The 26,151-nt window shown below is 43.8% G+C and overlaps 1 protein-coding gene across 1 annotated transcript; it reads left to right on the top strand.

Moving 5' to 3' along the window:
• The first annotated feature begins 1,525 nt into the window (after window positions 1-1,525).
• Window positions 1,526-24,792, top strand: LOC117482785 (phosphatidylinositol 4-kinase beta-like). Its single transcript, XM_034130966.1, has 14 exons — window positions 1,526-1,675; window positions 4,129-4,609; window positions 5,697-6,421; window positions 9,983-10,414; window positions 10,795-11,022; window positions 15,645-15,905; window positions 16,501-16,607; window positions 17,255-17,359; window positions 17,502-17,625; window positions 17,703-17,816; window positions 18,386-18,537; window positions 19,870-20,002; window positions 20,498-20,618; window positions 21,186-24,792. The coding sequence occupies exons 2-14, from the start codon at window positions 4,144-4,146 to the stop codon at window positions 21,365-21,367; spliced, it is 3,150 nt and encodes a 1,049-aa protein (XP_033986857.1). The 5' UTR covers window positions 1,526-1,675; window positions 4,129-4,143; the 3' UTR covers window positions 21,368-24,792.
• The last annotated feature ends 1,359 nt before the right edge of the window (window positions 24,793-26,151 follow it).

Below are 26,151 nucleotides of genomic sequence, written 5' to 3'. Positions count from 1 at the left end.
TCCTCCAACACACACGAACGCGCACATGACCAATGAGGGCACGAGATAAGTTTGTGCACAGATGGAAGGCTGACAGGCAGGTAGGCCATCCAGTTATTTTAGCCGGGCCGGCTAAAATAATTGGTCGTGCTTTTTACAGTTTTACGGCTTCCACAGATGACATTTTTTGTCAAAGCACTTAAGATATTCATTGCTATCAGGATGTTAAGAGCATTCCATGGAATATAACAAAAGGTGTATCTCGAGCCGGTTTCTCAAACTTACCTACCCCACCTTTAAAGGTGGGGTAGGTAATTCACTTCAGAAACACTTAAAGGTGGGGTAGGTAATTCACTTCAGAAACACTTAAAGGTGGGGTAGGTCATTCACTTCAGAAACACTTAAAGGTGGGGTAGGTAATTCACTTCAGAAACACTTAAAGGTGGGGTAGGTCATTCACTTCAGAAACACTTAAAGGTAGGGTAGGTCATTCACTTCAGAAACACTTAAAGGTGGGGTAGGTCATTCACTTCAGAAACACTTAAAGGTAGGGTAGGTCATTCACTTCAGAAACACTTAAAGGTGGGGTAAGTCATTCACTTCAGAAACACTTAAAGGTGGGGTAGGTAAGTTTGAGAAACCGGCTCGAGATCGCTAGAATTTGAAAATAAAACAACCGGAGAAAATCTGCCACTTCCTTACTGAGCCCCTCCTCCAACACACACGAACGCGCACATGACCAATGAGGGCACGAGATAAGTTTGTGCACAGATGGAAGGCTGACAGGCAGGTAGGCCATCCAGTTATTTTAGCCGGGCCGGCTAAAATAATTGGTCGTGCTTTTTACAGTTTTACGGCTTCCACAGATGACATTTTTTGTCAAAGCACTTAAGATATTCATTGCTATCAGGATGTTAAGAGCATTCCATGGAATATAACAAAAGGTGTATCTCGAGCCGGTTTCTCAAACTTACCTACCCCACCTTTAAAGGTGGGGTAGGTAAGGTAAGTCATTCACTTCAGAAACACTTAAAGGTGGGGTAGGTCATTCACTTCAGAAACACTTAAAGGTGGGGTAGGTCATTCACTTCAGAAACACTTAAAGATGGGGTAGGTAATTCACTTCAGAAACACTTAAAGGTAGGGTAGGTCATTCACTTCAGAAACACTTAAAGGTGGGGTAGGTCATTCACTTCAGAAACACTTAAAGGTAGGGTAGGTCATTCACTTCAGATGGAATGCTCTTAACATCCCGATAGCAATGAATACATTAAGAGTAGAAGTACTCAGGTCAGATAATGATCATTCTCATCTACTGATACCTGGAATTGAGGCCGTGTGTGCGCGCGCGTGTTAAGGCGGGCCTGCCTACAGCAGGTGATTTGTGTGCTTTTTAAAATAAAAAGCAACAAACCAAAACATGTAAGTAAACAGAAAACAAAACGTTTGTTTTTTTAATTTGCCTTTTTTTTCTGAACCGTTCTCCTGCTGCTCTTATTGTGAAAGGACTTGGCGGAAGTGTGGTTCTCCGGGACTGCGGCTGTCCTTTTGGCGGAAGTTGCGTCACAGCTGCTGCCTTAAAGCCGAGCCAGGCCAGAAAAACACATCAGAAACTCTGGACCAGATGTCCTGAAACCTGGATCTTTGACCCGGACCACCGCCAGGTTTTAACCCGGGATTCGAGCCTCAAACCCGGGTAGGTGCGCCTTTTTCCCCCCGGATGTTCTGGATGTTTGTCCCCGGGCGAAGGGCCTCTTTCTGCCCGGGGACAGGCTCTGAATCCGGGGTGTTTCCTCCTGATGATACCGGGGGGGGTTTCTGGTCTAAATGTACCGTAAATACTCTGATAAATACTACAGCTGAGATACTGCTAGCATGGCGCAGTATCTCAGTATCTGTGTTTGTATATCTCTATTTCCTCTTTTTGCTCACTATACAGGTTAGGGTTAAACTATACTGTGTGTGCTGTAGTGTACTCCCATAATACTCTATAATACAAGTACACATCTCCTGTAATACTACTCCTTCAGTGTACTCCCATAATACTCTATAATACAAGTACACATCTCCTGTAATACTACTCCTTCAGTGTACTTCCATAATACTCTATAATACAAGTACACACCTCTTGTAATAATACTCCTTTAGTGTACTCCCATAATACTCTATAATACAAGTACACACCTCCTGTAATAATACTCCTTTAGTGTACTCCCATAATACTCTATAATACAAGTACACACCTCTTGTAATAATACTCCTTTAGTGTACTCCCATAATACTCTATAATACAAGTACACACCTCCTGTAATAATACTCCTTTAGTGTACTCCCATAATACTCAATAATACAAGTACACATCTCGTGTGTGTGTGTGTATTATATACTTGTAATACTCCTGTAATATGTGATATACCACTTTCCCTTGCTCCCCTGTTTTAAACTATAACCAAAAACAAAGTTAACGGCTAAATTAAAATACATGTAGGTGTTATGTTTATCTCTCTCTGGTGTTTGACTTCACACTTTGACCTGAACTGCACACGTCATTCCCCTTAAATACTCCTTTAGTACTAAAGTACATCAGTGCTTAATAACAGTATAGTAATAATAATCTACCTGTAGTGCTCTTTAAAGAGTCCTCTCCTGCTGATGTTCAGGTGTATATCAGTATGTAGTGTCTATACTTTAAAGAGTCCTCTCCTGCTGATGTTCAGGTGTATATCAGTATGTAGTGTCTCTACTGTACTTCCTGCTGTGATGACCTCTGACCTTCTGATTGATCATCACAACAAATGGCTGACCTTTAGTCACATGATCTACAGACAAACATATCATTTACATTCAGAGGACTCTTTAAAGTAGAGACACTACATACTGATATACACCTGAACATCAGCAGGAGAGGACTCTTTAAAGTAGAGACACTACATACTGATATACACCTGAACATCAGCAGGAGAGGACTCTTTAAAGTAGAGACACTACATACTGATATACACCTGAACATCAGCAGGAGAGGACTCTTTAAAGTAGAGACACTACATACTGATATACACCTGAACATCAGCAGGAGAGGACTCTTTAAAGTAGAGACACTACATACTGATATACACCTGAACATCAGCAGGAGAGGACTCTTTAAAGTAGAGACACTACATACTGATATACACCTGAACATCAGCAGGAGAGGACTCTTTAAAGTAGAGCCACTACATACTGATATACACCTGAACATCAGCAGGAGAGGACTCTTTAAAGTGGAGCCACTACATACTGATATACACCTGAACATCAGCAGGAGAGGACTCTTTAAAGTAGAGACACTACATACTGATATACACCTGAACATCAGCAGGAGAGGACTCTTTAAAGTAGAGACACTACATACTGATATACACCTGAACATCAGCAGGAGAGGACTCTTTAAAGTAGAGACACTACATACTGATAAACACCTGAACATCAGCAGGAGAGGACTCTTTAAAGTAGAGCCACTACATACTGATATACACCTGAACATCAGCAGGAGAGGACTCTTTAAAGTAGAGCCACTACATACTGATATACACCTGAACATCAGCAGGAGAGGACTCTTTAAAGTAGAGCCACTACATACTGATATACACCTGAACATCAGCAGGAGAGGACTCTTTAAAGTAGAGACACTACATACTGATATACACCTGAACATCAGCAGGAGAGGACTCTTTAAAGTAGAGACACTACATACTGATATACACCTGAACATCAGCAGGAGAGGACTCTTTAAAGTAGAGCCACTACATACTGATATACACCTGAACATCAGCAGGAGAGGACTCTTTAAAGTAGAGACACTACATACTGATATACACCTGAACATCAGCAGGAGAGGACTCTTTAAAGTAGAAACACTACATACTGATATACACCTGAACATCAGCATGAGAGGACTCTTTAAAATAGAGACACGACATACTGATATACACCTGGACATCAGCAGGTTGTGTGGTTGGAGCAGTGTTTCTAGAAATGGTTTCAACAGGGCGAACAGCTGTTATTGTAATGTTCCCAGCCCGACTGCCTGCACCTGTGTGTGAGTAACACTGGGTGATTAAAGGGTTAAAATGTTTCAGTTATTAAACCTTTGAATCTCTTTCTCTCTAGGTGTGTTTTTCCAAGATGGCGGACGCCGAGGTGTCCCTCTCCCCCGCTCTTCTTCACCTAAGCCCCGCCCCCTCTGCCATAAGCCCCGCCCCCGCTGTCCCCCCTCCCACCCCTGGCGCCTCCTCCTCCCCCACCACTTTCTCCTGCCCCTCCTCCCCCTCCAGTGCCTCCTCTTCCTCCTCCTCTTCATCCTCCTCCTGTTGTTCTGAGAGCTCTTCTGACTGCCCTCACCACCATCATCATCATCACCTTCATCACTCGCAGCGCCCCAAACTGCAGCCGCCTCCCCCCCCCCACAGCGAGCAGCCCTCCTCCCCCAGTGCTAGCCCACGTAGCTCCTCTCCTAGCGGTAGCATCGGTAGCACAGGTAGCATTGGGAGCAGCAGCGAGGGTATCGGCAGCGAGTCGTCCAGAGGACAGACTCCTCCGTTAGACATCATCTCTGAGGACCACATGGAGATGGACCTGAGGGCGGACCAGGGTGAGGGGCCAGGCCTTAGGATACCCTCATACTGTTATAACAATACGATTATACTTTAAAGGTCACCTATTATGCAAAATACACTTTTTCATGTCTTTTATCATAAATATAATGATTTAAAGTGGACCTATCATGCTATATTTGAATAATATAGTGTAGGACCATACCTATATAAGGCATATTTATACTTTTTTTTTTTCAAAATACCAAACCGATCATGCATTTTAGCCATGCCTCATTTTGCTCAATTTGACATTTTTTAGCTCTGTTTTTGCAAGGGCTGATTCAGTGAGAACAGCACCATCTACAGGCCTGGCATAAGTACTACAGCGTCTCCAGCGCTTTCGAACGGCAATGGCCGTGGCTGTCTCCTCCTGATTGGTGGAGTTGGCCCAATAGCCGTAGCGCCACCGTCCTGACGTCAGGACAGTGTTCAAATCTGGATCAGTTTTTATCAGATCCGTTGCAGCCCCTTTTTTAGAGATTTGGGTATGGAGGAAAATAGAGAGGGTTGTGTTTTCTGACACTTGGTGAGTTCCCTGGAACACCGGGGACACATATTCATGTATAAAAGACGTACAAAAGTGCATTTTGCATGATAGGTCCCCTTTAAGTTGCAAACAGATGAATGTTCTTTCAAAAGTTCAGGTGTTTAACAAACAAACGGAGATGGACCTGGGGATCAGGGTAAAGACACACAGAGAAGAACTCATTCATTATTCATGTTTTATTATCTTTGCTTTTCAATGAGTGTTTTAAAATGCCAAAAAACATAAAAACGGATTTTGAAAATGATAATATTTGTACTATGGGTAACACTGCCTGAGGACGCCATGGAGATGGACCTGAGGGCGGATCAGGGTGCACACAGAGAAGAACTTATTATATCCTGATATTTTAGATTGAAGTAGGAGGGGTATTCCCATCAAACCCCAATGTTTAATGTGCGATGGGCTCATTGAGGCTGTTCCCAGGTCTACACAGAGCAGTCTCCCTTGCTATCAAAACTGTTATTTGTAACCATCAACACTTCATTCTGTCTGCGTTTGTTTCTGATCTCCCTGACGCCTCGTTGTTCTGCTCTCAGTGATCGACCCTGAAGTGGCTCTGAAGGCCTGCCAGGAGGTCCTGCTCCAAGTGAAGCTGCTGAACAGAGAGGTGTGTGAGCAGCAACACGTGGACAACAAACAGGAACTGGAACAACAACAACAGGGCGATCATCAACAACAACAACAGCAACAGGACGATCATCAACAGGAAGATCATCATCATCAACAACAACAGGACGATCAACAACAGCAACCACAACTACTGGACGATCAACAACAGCAACCACACCAACAGGACGACGATCAACAACAACAACAACAACAAGCAGAGATCTCTGGTCCTCAGTGGGTCATCAGCCCGGACACCAGCTCCATCAAGGAGGAAGACGAGGAGGAAGTAGAAGAAGGTAGTTCTGTGAAAGATGAAGTAAAACAAAATGGCGTTTCTTCCCAGCGAGATGCTCCTCCTCCTCCTCCTTCCTCTTCTTCTTCTTCATCCTCTCGACCGGAGTCTTCCTCGCTGCTCGCTACCCCCTCTTCGTCCAAACAGTCGTGGCTGCTCCGCCTGTTCGAGTCCAAGCTGTTTGACGTCTCCATGGCGATCTCCTACCTGTATAAGTCGAAAGAGCCGGGGGTGCAGGCGTACATTGGGAACCGTCTGTTCAGCTTCACCGACAGCGAGGTGGACTTCTACCTCCCTCAGCTGCTCAACATGTACGTGCACATGGACACGGAGGTGGGGGACGCCATCAGCCCCTACCTGGTGAGTAAACTACAGATTACAGTTACGTCAGCCCCTACCTGAGGCCTGTACTACGAAGCTGGTTCAACCTAACCTGGATATGTTGGAGTTAGCCGGTTGGCCTAAGCCAAAACATACGCGCTGGCGCTAAGCTGTACTACGACGCTGGTTATCAAGTGGATCGCTCAAGCCAGCCGTGTCCTATCTAGTTAGGTGCGCGTTCACATGAAAGGGGTGGTATTTGGAGCATTCGACCAATCTCAAACACGGAGAAGCGTACTGACAGCGCAGCGTCATACTTCCTGAATGAAAAGTGAACTTTAATATTAGTCAAATATGAAGAAGTTAAACTTTAAACATCCATGACTTAAACACTTTATCCAGGATAAAAGCCACATAGCTGCACCTGCAAGGTGAATACAGCTGGTAAAAGAAAAAGTGTTTTGAATGCGTACATTAACAGGTTTATGAAATCACTGCCCCGTCCAAGACACGAGTGGATCTGACTTTAATTACATTTGACTCCAGTGTTTCGTCAACTTAATGTGTTGCTTAAAATAATACTTCTGCATACAGTATGTGACACTGTGAGTGTTGCACGGCCAGATACGGCTCAGCTGACTCAGATAAGGAAATATATGATACATTATGATGTGATATGATATGAATGATAATGGGACACATCGACGTCTGCACTCACAGTGCCGCGGACTGTACGTAATGTTACTCTGATCCGGTTACTTATGTTGTGGCAGATATTTAAGTAAGCTTTCTTAACGCTAATGTTATAATAGTCAGATTGCTCTGAAGATGGGAGGGGATATTCTATTAATGTTCACGTTCACACAGTCAGTTGATTTTGGCCGGCAGTCTTTCCTGCAACGGCAGTTTTTCTGTATTTCCTCTATCCTGTAATATGAATTGATCGCTTTAAACTCCGCACACGGAGCTCTGATTGGTCAGCAGGCGGTGCTTTCACTGAGTTGATCTCTTAGCCTGCCACCTAACCTGCTCCGGAGCAGGTTAGCCGCTCAGCATAAATTATCATGGAAATCTAGCCCGCTAAAAAGAGAACCAGCGTCGTAGGACCGGAAAGCCCGAGTTTTCCCTGAAGTTAGCCGGCTGAGCGAAAATCCGGCTTCGTAGTACAGGCCTCAGGTCTCTAAAGATTACAGTTAGCATCAGTCCCTACCTGGTGAGTCCTGTTCTCTATAGATTACAGTTAGCCCCTATAGATTACAGTTAGCCCCTATAGATTACAGTTAGCCCCTATAGATTACAGTTAGCATCAGCCCCTACCTGGTAAATTCTGTTCTCTATAGATTACAGTTAGCCCCTATAGATTACAGTTGGCATCAGCCCCTACCTGGTGAGTTCTGTTCTCTATAGATTACAGTTAGCCCCTATAGATTACAGTTAGCATCAGTCCCTACCTGGTGAGTCCTGTTCTCTATAGATTACAGTTAGCCCCTATAGATTACAGTTAGCCCCTATAGATTACAGTTAGCATCAGCCCCTACCTGGTAAATTCTGTTCTCTATAGATTACAGTTAGCCCCTATAGATTACAGTTAGCATCAGCCCCTACCTGGTGAGTTCTGTTCTCTATAGATTACAGTTGGCATCAGCCCCTACCTGGTGAGTCCTGTTCTCTATAGATTACAGTTAGCATCAGCCCCTACCTGGTGAGTCCTGTTCTCTATAGATTACAGTTAGCATCAGCCCCTACCTGGTGAGTCCTGTTCTCTATAGATTACAGTTAGCATCAGCCCCTACCTGGTGAGTCCTGTTCTCTATAGATTACAGTTAGCATCAGCCCCTACCTGGTGAGTCCTGTTCTCTATAGATTACAGTTAGCATCAGTCCCTACCTGGTGAGTTCTGTTCTCTATAGATTACAGTTAGCATCAGCCCCTACCTGGTGAGTCCTGTTCTCTATAGATTACAGTTAGCATTAGTCCCTACCTGGTGAGTTCTGTTCTCTAAAGATTACAGTTAGCATCAGCCCCTACCTGGTGAGTCCTGTTCTCTATAGATTACAGTTAGCATCAGCCCCTACCTGGTGAGTCCTGTTCTCTATAGATTACAGTTAGCATTAGCCCCTACCTGGTGAGTCCTGTTCTCTATAGATTACAGTTAGCATCAGTCCCTACCTGGTGAGTCCTGTTCTCTATAGATTACAGTTAGCATTAGTCCCTACCTGGTGAGTCCTGTTCTCTATAGATTACAGTTAGCATCAGCCCCTACCTGGTGAGTCCTGTTCTCTATAGATTACAGTTAGCATCAGCCCCTACCTGGTGAGTCCTGTTCTCTATAGATTACAGTTAGCATCAGTCCCTACCTGGTGAGTCCTGTTCTCTATAGATTACAGTTAGCATTAGTCCCTACCTGGTGAGTCCTGTTCTCTATAGATTACAGTTAGCATTAGTCCCTACCTGGTGAGTCCTGTTCTCTATAGATTACAGTTAGCATCAGCCCCTACCTGGTAAATTCTGTTCTCTATAGATTACAGTTAGCATCAGCCCCTACCTGGTAAATTCTGTTCTCTATAGATTACAGTTAGCATCAGTCCCTACCTGGTAAATTCTGTTCTCTATAGATTACAGTTAGCATCAGCCCCTACCTGGTGAGTCCTGTTCTCTATAGATTACAGTTAGCATCAGTCCCTACCTGGTGAGTCCTGTTCTCTATAGATTACAGTTAGCATCAGTCCCTACCTGGTGAGTCCTGTTCTCTAAAGATTACAGTTAGCATCAGTCCCTACCTGGTGAGTTCTGTTCTCTATAGATTACAGTTAGCATCAGTCCCTACCTGGTGAGTCCTGTTCTCTATAGATTACAGTTAGCATCAGCCCCTACCTGGTGAGTCCTGTTCTCTATAGATTACAGTTAGCATCAGTCCCTACCTGGTGAGTCCTGTTCTCTATAGATTACAGTTAGCATCAGTCCCTACCTGGTGAGTCCTGTTCTCTATAGATTACAGTTAGCATCAGCCCCTACCTGGTGAGTCCTGTTCTCTATAGATTACAGTTAGCATCAGTCCCTACCTGGTGAGTTCTGTTCTCTATAGATTACAGTTAGCATCAGTCTCTACCTGGTGAGTCCTGTTCTCTAAACTATAGATTACAGTAAGCATCAGCCCCTACCTGGTGAGTCCTGAGACGACTTTCTGTTGGTTTCTGACTGTAGAAGTTTGTTGATTTCACTTCACCTGAGTCGAGTGTCTGTTATCTAAACTTCTACAGTCGGTTGGACTGTAGAAGTTTAGATAACAGACACTCGACTCGAGACGACGTGCCACTGAGATGGATACTTGGCATTGTTTTGGCATTTGTCCTAGATGAGGTTCTGTTTACCTGGTGGGCGTTCCCTTTGGCTGAAGAGGTTCCAGTTGTCCTGGATGAGGTTCTTGTTGGTCTAACGGGGGTTAGATTGGTTTAGCAAAGATTACAGTTAGGACGTTTTTCCTTGTCCGATGTGAGGGTCAGAGGTCAGAGGACAGAGGCTGTCGTATTGATATTCTCTACAAACTGTAAAGTCCACTGAGACGAAGGTAACATTGATTGATTGATTTGTCTCTCTCAGATCCACCGCTGTCGAGGAGGCATCACCTTCTCCCTGCTGACGGCCTGGCTGCTGGGAGCGTATTCCTCTGACATGCACATCTCCACCCAGCGTCACTCCAGAGGAAACAAGCTGCGGAAACTCATCCTGTCCGACGAGCTGAAGCCCTCTAACCCTCCAGCTGACCCTCAGCGCGGGGGGTCTGTCTCCGGCAGCCCCTCTCCGTCTCATCGCCGCTGCCACCGCCGCCACAACAGCAACAACAACGTGGACTCAGCGTCTCCGTTTCCCCCCCCAGAGAGTCCCGTTCTGGGGGAGGGCGAGATGTTCGTCTCCCCCTCCAGGAAGACCCACCAGAGGTCAAAGTCTGATGTGAACACAGCCAGCAGTGGGTTTGGATCCGGCCTCAGGAGGACAGGAAGTAACCCCAGAGTGGAGGCCGTGCCGGAGGAGGTGAGGCTTTTATTTTGAAACTCGTCTCAGAATCCCAACCAGGTTTATCACCAGGTAGCATGACACGTACGAGGAATTTGACTTGGTGTTATGGTGCATACATAAAAGTCAAACAAAAAGTAAAAACACAGAAAACTATTTAACTCATTGTTGGGAGGTGGGATTTATAAAAGTTAAATAAAATACTGAGATTTTTTTTTTGAAAGTCATCTTTGTGTTGGGAGTGTTTGGTTTTATAAAAGTTAAATACTGAGGCTTTTATTTAGTAACTAAACAGTTAAATAAAGTACTGCCACTAATAGAGAGACAGGCCAAGATGATATTGAACATATCTGTAAATATATATACAATAATTAACCCGTGATATCTCCTCTCTGCAGCTGGAGCGTCTTCGGCCTCAGAGAGAACTGGTGAAGTCTCTGCTGGGCATCGGGAGGCGTTTGGCGACGCTGCCGACCAAAGAGCAGAAGACTCAGCGTCTGATCTCTGAACTCTCGCTGCTGAACCACAAGCTGCCCGCTCGAGTCTGGATGCCCACCGCTGAGAACCAGCATCACGTCGTCAGGATCCCAAACACCCAGGCTGTGGTGCTCAACTCCAAGGACAAGGTAACACCGTTAGCTTAGCATAGAGACAAGGGAACACCGTAAGCTTAGCATAGAGACAAGGGATCACTGTTTGCTTAGCATAGAGACAAGGGAACAACGTTAGCTTAGCATAGAGACAAGGGAACATCACACACACCTGAGACTGTTAGCTTAGCATAGAGACAAGGGAACACCGTTAGCTTATCATAGAGACAAGGTAACACCGTTAGCTTAGCATAGAGACAAGGGAACACCGTTAGCTTAGCAGAGAGACAAGGGAACACCGTTAGCTTAGCAGAGAGACAAGGGAACACCGTTAGCTTAGCATAGAGACAAGGTAACACCGTTAGCTTAGCATAGAGACAAGGTAACCACACACACACCTGAGACTGTTAGCTTAGCATAAAGACAAGGGAACACCGTTAGCTTAGCATAGAGACAAGGTAACACCACACACACACACCTGAGACTGTTAGCTTAGCATTAAGACAAGGGAACACCATTAGCTTAGCATAGAGACAAGGTAACACCACACAGACCTGGGAACACACCTGAGAACACTGTTAGCTTAGCATAGAGACAAGGTAACACCGTTAGCTTAGCATAGAGACAAGGGAACACCGTTAGCTTAGCATAGAGACAAGGTAACACCACACACACCTGGGAACACACCTGAGAACACTGTTAGCTTAGCATAATGACAAGGGAACACCGTTAGCTTAGCATAGAGACAAGGTAACACCACACACACACCTGAGACTGTTAGCTTAGCATAAAGACAAGGGAACACCGTTAGCTTAGCATAGAGACAAGGTAACACCACACACACCTGGGAACACACCTGAGAACACTGTTAGCTTAGCATAGAGACAAGGTAACACCGTTAGCTTAGCATAGAGACAAGGGAACACCGTTAGCTTAGCATAGAGACAAGGTAACACCACACACACCTGGGAACACACCTGAGAACACTGTTAGCTTAGCATAGAGACAAGGTAACACCGTTAGCTTAGCATAGAGACAAGGGAACACCGTTAGCTTAGCATAGAGACAAGGTAACACCACACACACCTGGGAACACACCTGAGAACACTGTTAGCTTAGCATAATGACAAGGGAACACCGTTAGCTTAGCATAGAGACAAGGTAACACCACACACACACCTGAGACTGTTAGCTTAGCATAAAGACAAGGGAACACCGTTAGCTTAGCATAGAGACAAGGTAACACCACACACACCTGGGAACACACCTGAGAACACTGTTAGCTTAGCATAGAGACAAGGTAACACCACACACACCTGAGACTGTTAGCTTAGCATAAAGATAAGGTAACACCACACACACCTGGGAACACACCTGAGAACACTGTTAGCTTAGCATAGAGACAAGGTAACACCACACACACCTGAGACTGTTAGCTTAGCATAAAGACAAGAGAGAGATGTCTTTCTGGTTCTTTAATCATTTGCAAAAGAGGCAAACAACATGAAGAGCAATGTCTCCACACTGAAGAGAGAGCTTTTATACAGTTACAATGAAGACGTAAGACATGCTTAGTCATGAGATAACTGACCCCTGACCCTATCAATAGACCCCTGATCAGGTCACTGTGTGGTCACATGACACCTTGTGACTGACAGGGTGCGTACGGGTGCTGGAAATCCTTGAAAATGCTTGAAATTGTACGAGGTGTTTTCAAGGTTTGAAAAGTGCTTGAATTTTGGGAATGGTGCTTGAATTTGGGATAAAGTGCTTGAAATTGTAAATGCTTTACTTCGCTTTTTAGATTAAAAGAAAATAAAGAAGTCGGAGCGCGCTTAATTGCTTCGCTTTTACATAAAACAGCTCCACTCCGGCCTTCCCGCGCAATGCGCGTGACCGGCAAGTGTTTTTGTTACGTGTGTGACCTGGGCATTCTGATGAGAGTGATAGATGACAGTATGCCAGGAGGTTGCCGTGTCAACGAGCGTTGGCTAGCAGAAGACAAATACAAGCCATGGCTAAGACGAGGGTCAAGCGAAGCCCAAGAGTAGCCTCCTGCAAAGTGTGCAACAATAACGATGCGAGAGTCTGCGTTGACGAGCCACACACCACACGAAAGGTACGCCGTAGTTGAGCATTTTAGATTAGGCTAATGTAACGTTGCATGTAAAATACATGACACTTTTCTCTGTGCGCGGCAAAACAAGCTCGCCAAAATGGCTTCACTAGTCTGGCAGTATTTTAAGTGTCCGAAAATGACAATAAAATAGCGGTATGCAACGTGTGTGTGAAGCAGAAATCCTGCAGCTCCACCCGCTGTGACGGACCGGTGAGCGGAGCAGAACACACATTAAGAGTTAGACCTAACACACTTATGGCGCGTTTCCACTACAGCGCGCAGCCCGGTTTAAGAGGGCTGTGACGTCAGCGGCCCGTCTTTGGTTGCGTTTCCACTTGGCCTAGTACCGGCCGGCGGGTCCTAATTCACAGTTTTTCTGGCCTCATAAAATCGCGGGTCTAGGGCCAGAGACAACGAGGCTGAGTCGGGCTGAGTATGCTAAACTAGAGAGAGCATCGCTGGCAAGGGGGCTACAACTACAACAAGATGGACATATTTGACCGTGATTTAATTGTAATACACGTTTCAAAATGATGCCGAAGTAACAACATACTGATACCGGTTAGTAAAAACCATGAATTAATGCTTTGTCAAGTTTGCAGACAGACGGCAGGCGAAAAACCTTTTAAAATGCGTGTGTTCTAAATGGAGATTGGCTAAGCTAACGCAGTATATGCTCCGACCGTCCACACTCACAACAATGGCCTATACAGACATAAATAAAGCAGCGACTGTATTCACCATGACACAGGCAGTCTGTGGTTTGTACTTGTTTAACTTTTGTCTAGTTTCTGAACATATATGAGGAGCTGTGAGCTCTGAGTGCTAACAGCTAACGGCTGTGTTGTTTTTTCTGGGGTTCTCTGAAGATCACGTCACGGCTCCGCCTACACTGCGTTACTATAGATACTACCCCAGTTCCTAAACTGTAATGGAAATGCGCCATAAAGTGAGCCAGTCCAGGGCCGAGCGAGGTCGTGTAGTGGAAACGCGCCATTAGCTATTTTATCTACCTCTGGAACAAGCTGATTCCGGCGATCGGCCCCAAAATTGGCGATCGGACCATCCCTAATAATTGTATATGATATGTTTTATAATGATTGATCATTAAAGTGTTATCAAAGCTGGTAAAGGTGCAGCTAGTTTGAATGACTTTGTATACTGCAGGGTAGCTTGTGAATTTACTCCAGGTGGAACTAAAGTCTGATTTAACACTTGATTATATTTCACATCATTCATCCACATCTGTGAAGTAACTAAAGGTATTAAATACATGTAGTGGAGTAAAAGTAAACCATTTACCTCTGACTTGTGTTTACTGCCAACCTAAAAGTACCTCAAAAATAGTAATCAATAATGTATTGAAAAGTTATTTGGCTGATTGTTTTATATTGGCTCAGCCAGGTTATATGGGATGCCCAGTCTACGTACAGATGGGTCACTCATTTTGAAATATTAAACTTAGTTTTCTTTTCTAAAAATTTAAATTGTTCATCCTCATGTAGAATGCTATTATGATACACACATTTGGTTGTTTATAGCATAAAGAACATCTGATTTAATGTGAGGTAGGGAAATAATCATTTGAGTATAAGTATGTGTATATAAATATGTAATTTACAACAGCTGTAAGATGCTTGAAAAGCTTGAAAATGCACCTTGAAAATGCTTGAAAAGTGCTTGAATTTGACTTTGGAAAAGGTGTAAGAACCCTGGACTGATCACCTTCCTGAGTGCTGAGACCTACTGTCTCTCGACATGTAAGGCTTTCAGAATTGTATTATTTATATGTTAAATATAACATCATAGCATTCAATTCACTGATAATCATAATTTCCATTACAGTAACACACCTGAGAGCACCGTTAGCTTAGCAATATGACAAGGTAACACCTGACACAGGTAACTACAGTGTGAAAAGCATTAGAAACCACAAAGACTTACAATTAATGCAATCAACTCTGAAGAAATAAACTCGGAACAAAGACTAGAAGTAGGTGTAAACTGTTAGCCTAGCTTAGAAAACACAGGTAGAAACGGTTAGCCTAGCTTAGGAAACACAGGTAGAAACGGTTAGCCTAGCTTAGGAAACACAGGTAGAAACGGTTAGCCTAGCTTAGGAAACACAGGTAGAAACTGTTAGCCTAGCTTAGGAAACACAGGTAGAAACTGTTAGCCTAGCTTAGGAAACACAGGTAGAAACTGTTAGCCTAGCTTAGGAAACACAGGTAGAAACTGTTAGCCTAGCTTAGGAAACACAGGTAGAAACTGTTAGCCTAGCTTAGGAATCACAGGTAGAAACTGTTAGCCTAGCTTAGGAAACGCAGGTAGAAACTGTTAGCCTAGCTTAGGAAACGCAGGTAGAAACTGTTAGCCTAGCTTAGGAAACGCAGGTAGAAACTGTTAGCCTAGCTTAGGAATCACAGGTAGAAACTGTTAGCCTAGCTTAGGAAACGCAGGTAGAAACTGTTAGCCTAGCTTAGGAAACGCAGGTAGAAACTGTTAGCGTACAGTTTTAACGGATAGAGCTGTGTTCCAGGCTCCCTACCTCATCTACGTGGAGGTTCTGGAGTGCCAGAGCTATGAAACGTCTCCGGTTCCGACCCGGATCCCAGAGACCAGGATCCGCTCGGCTCGATCCGCGGAGAGCCTGGACTGCGGCGCCTCCGCGGCTAATGCTAACGCTAACCTCAGCACGATGACATCAGAGCATCGAGCCGGGAGCTTCTCCACCGTCCCGAATTACGACAACGACGACGAGGCCTGGGCAACCGACGACATCGGGCAGCTGCAGGTGGAGGTGAGGGGGGAGAGGTGTCATTTAGATATAATAAGAACTACTTTATTTGTATTTATGTTATTATTATTATTATTATTATTATTATAATACAGTGAGAGAACTCTCCCTGGTCCCCGGCTTGAGCTTCAATATCAGGATCCATGTATTTGTGATCCTCTCCAGAATGGAAGGAGTCATCACATACAGAGCATCAACTAGTTCCTGAACAGTGTCCTTCACATGCTGATATCCAAGAGAGGGAGTTACACAGTCACAAGATGGAGGAATAGAAAGCAGTATTCAATGTTTACTTCAGATTAGCTCCACGTCAGAAATGATCATGCTTGTCATATGTCTATCTCCATAGAGGCTGAATCATCATGTTAATCACATAGCTATCATATGCCTAAAACAGTCCTGATGCTCTTCTAGGTAATCATACATCCTGTCATGTACTCAGCTACAGTTGGGATACCTTTGTTAGCATGGTACTTTCATATACAGTATGTGTTCTATGTATATGTTGCAGGTGGAGGTAGAGATCTGCAGACTGTGCTATCAGATCATTATTCTGACTGTATTTATTCTAATGGGTATGATAATAATGTGTGTCCAGGTGGAGGCTCAGACCAGCAGCTCTGATAACATCAGTCAATTTTCAGTGGACAGCATCACGAGTCTGGAGAGCCGAGAGCCGGTGTTCATCGCCGCCGGAGACATCAGGTACTCTATACATTTATATATATATATATATATATATACACACACACACATCAGAGGTTGCACTAGACTTTTTCGCTGCCCGCCATTTTGACGGACAGGATCGCAACATTTCCGTCAAAATCCATTATTACCCGTCGGCCTGTACACAACTCTGCCGGGGGGGGGGCGGAGAGAGCACGCTCGCGAACTGTCAACGGGGGGTGGACGCTCGCTCGTGAACTGTTAGCGCCGTGTTATGCATGCCCACAGCACCTCGCGGGAGTGCGCACAGCGTAAAGCAAATACTTTTGTTGATCTGTTCGGCAAAGTTAGGTTTGGAAACTATATCATTTCCTTTTGGGCGGGCATGCATAACACGGCATAATACCGGAGCTCCGCTGCGGGGATACTTTGGCGCTTTTCTGAGCTTTCAGATTTTTCCGTCATTGTTAAAAAAAAATCCGTCATAGGCGAAAGATATTCGGTTAACGCGACCTCTGGTATACATATACAAGTACACACATGTGTCCCCCCTTTCCACAGAGGGGACACATGTTGATGTAGAAGAGACATGGAGAAGAGGATTTTACAGAATAGGTGACCTTTAAAATAAAGTGTTCTATTGGTTCTCCTGGTTCTCCTGGTTCTCCTGGTTCTCCTGTTCTCAGGCGGCGCCTCTCGGAGAACCTCGCCCAGACGCCCACTTCGTTCCGCAGAGATCCTGAGGATCCGTCTGCTGTCGCCCTGAAGGAACCCTGGGAGGAGAAAGTCAGGTGAGACGCGCTCTGATGATGTCATGTTCCTCACCGTTCATTGGTTAATATCTCAGGCGTTGTTTACCTAAAAACATAAAGAAGTACTTTATTGATCCCTGTGTGTGTGTGTGTGTGTGTGTGTGTGTGTGTGTGTGTGTAGTAGGATCAGGGAGGGCTCTCCCTACGGTCACCTGCTGAACTGGAGGCTGCTCTCAGTGATCGTGAAGTGTGGAGACGACCTGAGGCAGGAGCTGCTGGCCTATCAGGTGCTGCGGCAGCTGCAGGTAAACACACCTGGATCAATACTATTAATTGTATTACTGTTATCAGTTTCTTAATATGTTCACTAATGTGCATGCAGAGCATCTGGCAGCAGGAGAGGGTTCCTCTGTGGATCAAACCCTATAAGATCATGGTGATGTCATCAGACAGCGGCATGATCGAACCGGTGCTCAACGCCGTGTCCCTGCACCAGGTGAGAATACACATACTGCATATACTCTAAAGTACCAGGTGAGAATACATATACTGCATATACTCTGAAGTACCAGGTGAGAATACACACATACTGCATATACTCTAAAGTACCAGGTGAGAATACATATACTGCATATACTCTGAAGTACCAGGTGATACTCTGAAGTACCAGGTGATACTCTGAAGTACCAGGTGATACTCTGAAGTACCAGGTGATACTCTGAAGTACCAGGTGATACTCTCAAGTACCAGGTGATACTCTCAAGTACCAGGTGATACTCTCAAGTACCAGGTGATACTCTCAAGTACCAGGTGATACTCTCAAGTACCAGGGGATACTCTCAAGTACCAGGTGATAATACACATATACTACAAATACTCTAAAGTACTGTTTCTCTGAGTACTTTCTTAAAGTTCTGCACTATAATACCTGTTTGTTTTCCTCTCATGCTGCTTTCTACTTCTTTCGTCATTTCATAAATGAAGATACTTTTTATGACTTTTGAATGACTTTTTATGACTGTTTACCCCCCCCTCTCTCACCTCCCCCCCCCCCCCCCCCCCCAGGTGCGTAAGCAGAGCCAGCTGTCCCTGATGGATTACTTCCTGCAGGAACACGGCAGCTTCACGACTGAAGAGTTCCTGTCGGCTCAGAGGAACTTCGTCCAGAGCGTCGCTGGATATTCACTGATCTGCTACCTGCTGCAGGTCAAAGACAGGTGAGGGGCGGGGCTACCTGCTGCAGGTCAAAGACAGCTGAGGGGCGGGGCTACCTGCTGCAGGTCAAAGACAGGTGAGGGGCGGGGCTACCTGCTGCAGGTCAAAGACAGGTGAGGGGCGGGGCTACCTGCTGCAGGTCAAAGACAGGTGAGGGGGCGGGGCTACCTGCTGCAGGTTAAAGACAGGTGAGGGGGCGGGGCTACCTGCTGCAGGTTAAAAACAGGTGAGGGGGGGAAGTCTGTAACGTTCTAGAGAAATTAAGTAGATGTCAGTAACTCTGAAATTACACAATTCCCCAAAACTCCCATCATGCTCTCCTTTCATGCGGCTTTCACACCAGCGCTTTTCCCTTTCTAGCTCCTAGCGAGAGCTTTTCTGGTTCAGCTCCGGTTTCCCTTTTCAGCTCCCGCTCTGTTCACACCGCCCAGAGCTGCCGAGAGATTTTCTCCCACAACAACAACGGGCCGGGGACTGCGTCGGGTCGACGATCGTGTTGCTTTTAATCATACGAAGCCAGATTAAATTAAATAACGACTTCTCCAACCTTATACTTTTCTCCAGAGTGCCGTGGTTCATTGTTTATTAATGTGTTTCAGCGGCATTTACCGACCGCTGCAGTGCTGGCTGCTCTTCAACGGGAGTGTATTCTCCCGTTAGCTCCGGGTTAGCTCACACGGCTCTAAAGTATTCACTGTCTGACTGTCACACAAGCAGCTGATACATATCCCCAGTTCCCCTTAAGTGAATGTGTGTCAGTCTGAATTGACGCTGTTTGGCATCACAACGCTGTTATGAAAGTTTCTCTGGTATAACATGGGTGATGTTAGCATAGCAACCGAAGCTAAACTGACTACTTGCTAAGCCGTTTTCTACAGGCACTTTTTACCGGCGTATTTTTCATTATGATTCTACTTGTGATAGTCGGACATGACAACCTGTGCAGCCCATGTATTGATTCCATCCGATAGCTGCTATAATAACAAACAAAACGTCTGCCTGCTCTCCACAATGATCAATAACAGCGAACGGATGGTCAAAGTAAGGTTTCCTGCACGCCTCGACGTAAGCGACGCCGCGTCATAGCTCCAAAGCTCTTGCCTCTGGACCGACAACTTTTTGGAGCTGGAAGTGAACCGCATTCCGGAGCTATGACGTGCCGCCGCTGCGGTGTGAACTGGAAAAACCGGCGCTTTTCAGGCTCTAGCTCCCAGCAGGAGCTGGAAAAGCGCCGGTGTGAAAGGGGCATTAGTGACCCTCAGAAACCTTACTGGTCCCTTTGGAGGACACCTCTTGATGCTAAGCTAACGGTGCTGTATGTTGTCTCTCTTTAGACACAACGGGAACATCCTCCTGGACTCTGAAGGTCACATCATCCACATCGACTTCGGCTTCATCCTCTCCAGCTCGCCTCGAAACCTCGGCTTCGAAACGTCCGCCTTCAAACTCACCTCGGAGTTTGTGGACGTGAGTTTCATCTGTTTGCATTTTGCTGTTTATTTATCTATATATCATATTCCATCTACTTATAAAGACTCTTATGGCACTATTTCTATTTTATTTATATATAATTGCACATCTCAAAACATTCTCTTGCACTATTTGATCTGTTATCAAATGAATGCAATGATATGTATGAAAACACATTCAGGTTATTCTGCTAAAGTATTGTTTTCATTGATACATTATTAGCAGATGTAATGGATGTGTAGATTCGGTGATCTCAACATTCAGCCTAGAGAATGAACACCCGCAGCAACACATGTTCAACTCATTTTCAGGATATGTATCTGCTGTTATCTATAGATTCATGTTGCTCTGTTGGAGGAGGACTTCAGTTTCTCATTTCCATATCTACACTGTAGCTGCTGAGCACGTGATGATAGAACTGAATCTTTGGTTCTCTGAGTTCCTGCTGAATGCCACGTCTTGATTTGTTGAAGTGACTGACATGTGTTTCAGGTGATGGGGGGTCTGGACGGAGACATGTTCATCTACTACAAGATGCTGATGCTGCAGGGTCTCATTGCGGCTCGGAAACACATGGAGAAGGTTCTGCAGATCGTGGAGATCATGCAGCAGGGTAACGAGTCCCAGTGCTCAATACACATGTTTACAAAGATATCATAGTTTATCTTAATGAGACATAGAGAAGTCATAGGATAGCATGCCGGGAAAAGTCCTAAGAAAATGCATACTATAGTATGTCGTAAAAAAAAGTTATATTGTAAACAGTCGTATAAAAGTCCTCCACCTGACCCCCCACCTGTCTCCTCAGGCTCTCACCTGTCTCCTCACCTGTCTCCTCAGGCTCTCACCTGCTCTCACCTGTCTCCTCAGGCTCTCACCTGTCTCCTCAGGCTCTCACCTGTCTCCTCACCTCCTCTCTCCTCACTCACCTGTCTCCTCACCTCCTCTCTCCTCACTCACCTGTCTCCTCACCTGTCTCCTCAGGCTCTCACCTGCTCTCACCTGTCTCCTCAGGCTCTCACCTGTCTCCTCAGGCTCTCACCTGTCTCCTCACCTGTCTCCTCAGGCTCTCACCTGCTCTCACCTGTCTCCTCAGGCTCTCACCTGTCTCCTCAGGCTCTCACCTGTCTCCTCACCTGTCTCCTCAGGCTCTCACCTGTCTCCTCACCTGTCTCCTCAGGCTCTCACCTGGCGTGCTTCCACGGATCCAGCACCATCCGGGGTCTGAAGGAGCGTTTCCACATGTCTCTGACGGAGGAGCAGCTGCAGGTTCTGGTGGAGCAGCTGGTGGACGGGTCCATGAGGTCCATCACCACCAAGCTGTACGACTCCTTCCAGTACGTCACCAACGGCATCATGTGACCTGTGACCTCTGATCTGTGTGTGTGAGACTGTGTGTGTGAGAGACTGTGTGTGAGACTGTGTGTGTGTGTGTGAGACTGTGTGTGTTCTGGTGGACGGGTCCATGAGGTCCATCACCACCAAGCTCTACGACTCCTTCCAGTACGTCACCAACGGCAATCGCTGATCATCTCGGTTTCATCTCGTCCGTCTCAAGTCTTTATTGTGACGACGATCAGCTGATTCGTTGTGTTGCGTTCATGAGCAGCTGGGAGCGTCCGGGACTTTAAACAGGTTGTTTTTTTACATCCTGTGAAAATATCCTACCTGGAAGCATCAAGTTAAATTAAAAAAAACTAAAAGACTTCTGTTGGGTTCCCCTCTGAAGCAGCACATGTTCCAGACGCATCATCGAAGGGTTTAAAACAAGAGTTATAATTAAATAAACTGAGCGGGGAACATTAGAGCTGCTGATCGGACTGAAACGCTCACTTCAGTTTCTTCTAATTTGTGACGTTTTCTGACACTTTAAAGACCAAATCATAAATTGTAATGAATCCTAAATATCAAACTCTCTCTAAATAAAGAAGTGTGTTTGGGAGAGTTGTAAGAACCTGCGCAGAGAAGCTAACGTGTTCTCCGGTGTTCAGAGAGACTGAACGGTTTGAGATGTTTCCGGAGAGTTTATTTTGTGTTTAGTTTGAATGTTTTCACCAGACATTTATCACGGCTGTTTCTGAACAAATAAACCGGTTCCAGCTGGAAGATGATTCCAGTTCTTCACCGTTATTTTTTGTGCAAACTTTAAGAACATTGACTCATCTAGCGTAAAAGTCACATAGCGGTTCCAGCATGCCGTTTGCTAAGTGTTAGCACGTAACCTTACTAACTGTGAGCATGCATGCTAACGTTGGTATGCTAAATGCCGCGCTGCATGTAGGCTAAAGTGCTCCGGTGTTTGGCTCCAATAGCGTGACTTTTATACATATTTCTACAAACATGAACATCATTTAAACTTTAGGATTAGCCCACTGATATCTGTGGGAGACATTCCAGCCTAAAATAACTGATAACGGCTAACATGCTAACACTAGAGCTCTGTTGTTGTGGTTCTCTTTGTTAAACCAAACGCATCCTTGTGAATAGTTTGCTTCATGTAATGTTGAGATTTAATGGACCTATACATCTTTATTTTAATAAGATTTATGTACAGTGCTAACCGCTACCTTTCCTAATGTTATGACTCGAAAACCCTTTTGAAAACGTGACGAGTGTCTGGTGAAAAATAGAGACGTGTACATCATCAGTTTATCTGCAGGATCGTCTCTGATTAATTTCTATTTCTTTCCTCGTGGTCCGTGTTGAATTTCATGAGAAACTTCTGTGTAAATTTGTTCCATTCACGACTTGATAAAAGATGCTAACGCTAACACAACTCTACAGTGTTGAAATATAAAGTCAAAGTCAAAGAACAGTCCCGCACATTTTAGAGCCAAAATGGCTTCTGAAACGATTCCTTTCAACAGATTTATGCAAGAACATGTTCCTCTCCACTAACTGGATATCTGTGTATAACTCTTGAGTTAATGTGTTACAGTTACCTGTCTGTTAACGATATATTTGCATATTTAACGATGGCTGATTAGCTGATTAGAAACATTCCTCCGGCTGAAGCAGAGACTCTGATTTCTGTTTGACAGAACGTTTATTTTTTCTTTATGAGGAGACGCGTTTCCTGAATATGTGAATGTTTTTTTATATAATAACAATCCACTAAACAAATGTTTTTTCTCAGACTAATGTGTTCTTAGTATTGCTGAGCAACTTTAACACGTATATAATGAAGTTGTAACTAATGTTGGTGACACTATTAATGGCTTTATTCCAGTCTATCACACTTTAACATAAAAACAGTTTTTTTTTTTTCTTTTGATCAAAAGCTAGTTAGCGAGTCAATGCTCTTGTACCCAACGTTTAGCTACAGTTGTATTTACAGTTGAGGGATGATGAAAAACTTGTTCGCCAGCTATTAATGAGCTAGCTAGCATGAACTATTCTGCTAAGAGTTCTCCTTCTTCCGCTAACACTAGTACATTGTAGAGAAAAAACTAAAAACATACCTGGCTAGCAAACACTTTAGCTGAGTTCCTGTTTTATTTCATACAAGTGTTTATGTTTTATTAATAATGCTAACGGAGGCAGACAGACACTGGGACGGCTTATGCTAGCTAACTAGCTTTGAACTAACTTGTACACGAGCAGTAACTATAGTACAGTTTACAGCAGCAGTGTTACAATATATAACTTTATTATCTGCGGACTGTTTTCACTACAACTAAACCTAATTTGAAATCACTATACCACGACTGCTGCTTATTGTTAGCCATTAGCATGACAGTGACTCAGCTTAAATTGTTGCTAGCTTGTAATATTTTACCATTTTTCTTCACAATCAAATGTTATCTTTATAAATCTTTTTAAGCAAATTCATCTTATGTTTTGTAGTGACAAACCTAACAAGCTAGTTGGCTAACGAACAATTAACTGTTCAGTCTTTTTCTGTTAGCACTGTGGTGAAAATTAGCAAATTATAATCTTACCCAATAATTGTAAAGACACAAATGCTGGAATAATGTCACTACCTGGTGTTACCATCATTATTTTATGTACAGTTGTTTTTGTGTGTGTTTTGACCACTATTGAAGGAGAAGCACATATCTTTTATTGTGAAACCATGTTACCGTCTGCTAACCGTTAGCCCGCTACCCGTTAGCCGCTACTTTATACACCACCGCGCTTTACAAAGATGCAGCTGTGACTAAAGTTTACCAGATAAGCAACTTAAATAGCAACTACCCTCTCTCGTTCTGTTCCTTTGTGAATATGTATGTATGTAAATTAACTGTTTAATGTAAAATGAGATGCCTTGAGACGTACAGGAGGTACACAACTCTTATCAATGCAACCGGAGACGAAGTGCTTTTATATCTGACCGCTTCAGGGACGAGTTTTAACCTCTTCCTCATCTGGACTATTATTATTTATATTAACAGTAATTAAAGTTTCTCTCTGAAAGCTTGACTGATTTTTCTAAATTCTAGTAGGCCTATCTTTTTTCTTTGTTTTCCACCTTGACTAAAGGCACATAAAGCCCAAAATGCATTTAAATCATAGACTGTATATAGATTTAAATACTAGCTCCTTTAATGGTTGAGCTTCTGTACCGGAGAGGAAACCAGTTAAAACTTGTCTCTGTTTCTAAAAACCCTTCATTGCCTTTTATCTTCCTTTCATCAGCTCGAAAACATTCAAGAATTTCAATGTGAAAACTCTTTAAAGTGCATTTATCCTGAATGAAAATGTTTTCTGTTATTTGTTTTTACCACTAAACCCATTAAAGCAGCATGGGGACTCCTCCAGCTCTCCTCTGATTTATATCCTGTGAATTAGCGTCATGTTGTATTAGTTTCAATGAGAAAATGCTAACCATGCTAACACATGAACAGACAGAGTTAGTAGCACACTGTTTCTGTGACTCATCCTGTGAATTGGCTCCATGTTGTCTTGGTTTCAATGGGGAAATGCTAACGATGCTAACACATGAACAGAGTTATTAGCACACTGTTTCTGTCGAGTCATCCTGTGAATTAGCTTCATGTTTTATTGGTTTCAATGGGGAAATGCTAACGATGCTAACACATGAACAAAGTCTTTTTTTATTTTTTTTTATTGAACATTTTTTAAACATACAAAATCTCGGTGAGGATATCATCAACTTAACATAAGTGCAAGACATTCATTCACAATAAGACAAAATCACATAAATAATACATCCAATAAGAGCCAGGGGGAAAGAAAAAAGCATAAAGGCACAAAAACATTTAAGAGGCATTAAGTTTAAAATAACCATTTGGAAATGTCATTGCAAATCTTTATAGACATGTCATTGCAAATCTTTATAGACATGTCATTGCAAATCTTTATAGACAGTTTACAAGATTGTATTTTTCTAAGGGACAGAAAAAAGGACTTGAACTCATTTATGAAACAGGGAAAGGAGGGCTTGCCTCCTCTCCATTTACTACAATGTAAATGGTATTTACCCAAAATAATAATTATATTTACCAAATCAGAAATGGGAGAGTCCAAATTATCAATATAAATATAAAATGTGATATATTTTGAAGGCCGGAATATTTGTTAATTTAAGTAACAACCAATCTCACATTCGACCAAAACAATTCAGAAAAAGGGCATGAGAAAAATAAATGTTCCAACGATTCATCAGATACATTACAAAAGGAACATGGTTCCACTTCAAATTTAAATCTTGAATTTAAAAAAGTAGAAACCGGGTAGATTTTATGAACAATTTTAAAATGAGTTTCTTTTGCTTTAGGGGAAATAGGCAATTTTATAAAATGAGAAGGAGCTTTTTCCATTTCAGATAAAGTGTCTAAATCGGTCGCCTGTGGAAATAAGCCTCTGTTCAAATTGTGAAAAATGTGGGAGAACAAACAGAGTCGACATCAGACATTTATTTGTTTAGTTTTTACTGATAATTTGACATGACAAATGAAATACAAAGCTTAATCAGTGCGCGGCGACACGTCTGAAAACACCGGACGACAAACAGGTAGTACCGGCGACGCGCCCGAAAACACGCAGAGAGGCATGATGGGAAAGTCTGCTCAGCGACAGAGAAACGTTTCCTCGGTTTAACACGTGGCTTTAAAACAGGAAGAAGATTTATTTTGAAAATCAGTTTCAGCAGATATTAAACATGTTTTATTTTGAAATACGTC

The sequence above is a fragment of the Trematomus bernacchii genome, unplaced genomic scaffold (genome assembly GCF_902827165.1).
Source record: "Trematomus bernacchii unplaced genomic scaffold, fTreBer1.1, whole genome shotgun sequence".
In the NCBI taxonomy this organism is placed as follows: domain Eukaryota; kingdom Metazoa; phylum Chordata; class Actinopteri; order Perciformes; family Nototheniidae; genus Trematomus; species Trematomus bernacchii.
This window is presented reverse-complemented; position numbering and strand designations above follow the sequence as displayed.

What these genes read in the sequence shown, in the direction of transcription:
- LOC117482785 (XM_034130966.1), top strand. Translation starts at nt 4,144, where the DNA reads ATGGCGGACGCCGAGGTGTCCCTCTCCCCCGCTCTTCTTCACCTAAGC. An exon ending in ACGCCATCAGCCCCTACCTG is followed by an intron (nt 6,422 to 9,982) that starts GTGAGTAAACTA and finishes TGTCTCTCTCAG; the next exon opens with ATCCACCGCTGTCGAGGAGG. An exon ending in CCCTGGGAGGAGAAAGTCAG is followed by an intron (nt 17,360 to 17,501) that starts GTGAGACGCGCT and finishes GTGTGTGTGTAG; the next exon opens with TAGGATCAGGGAGGGCTCTC.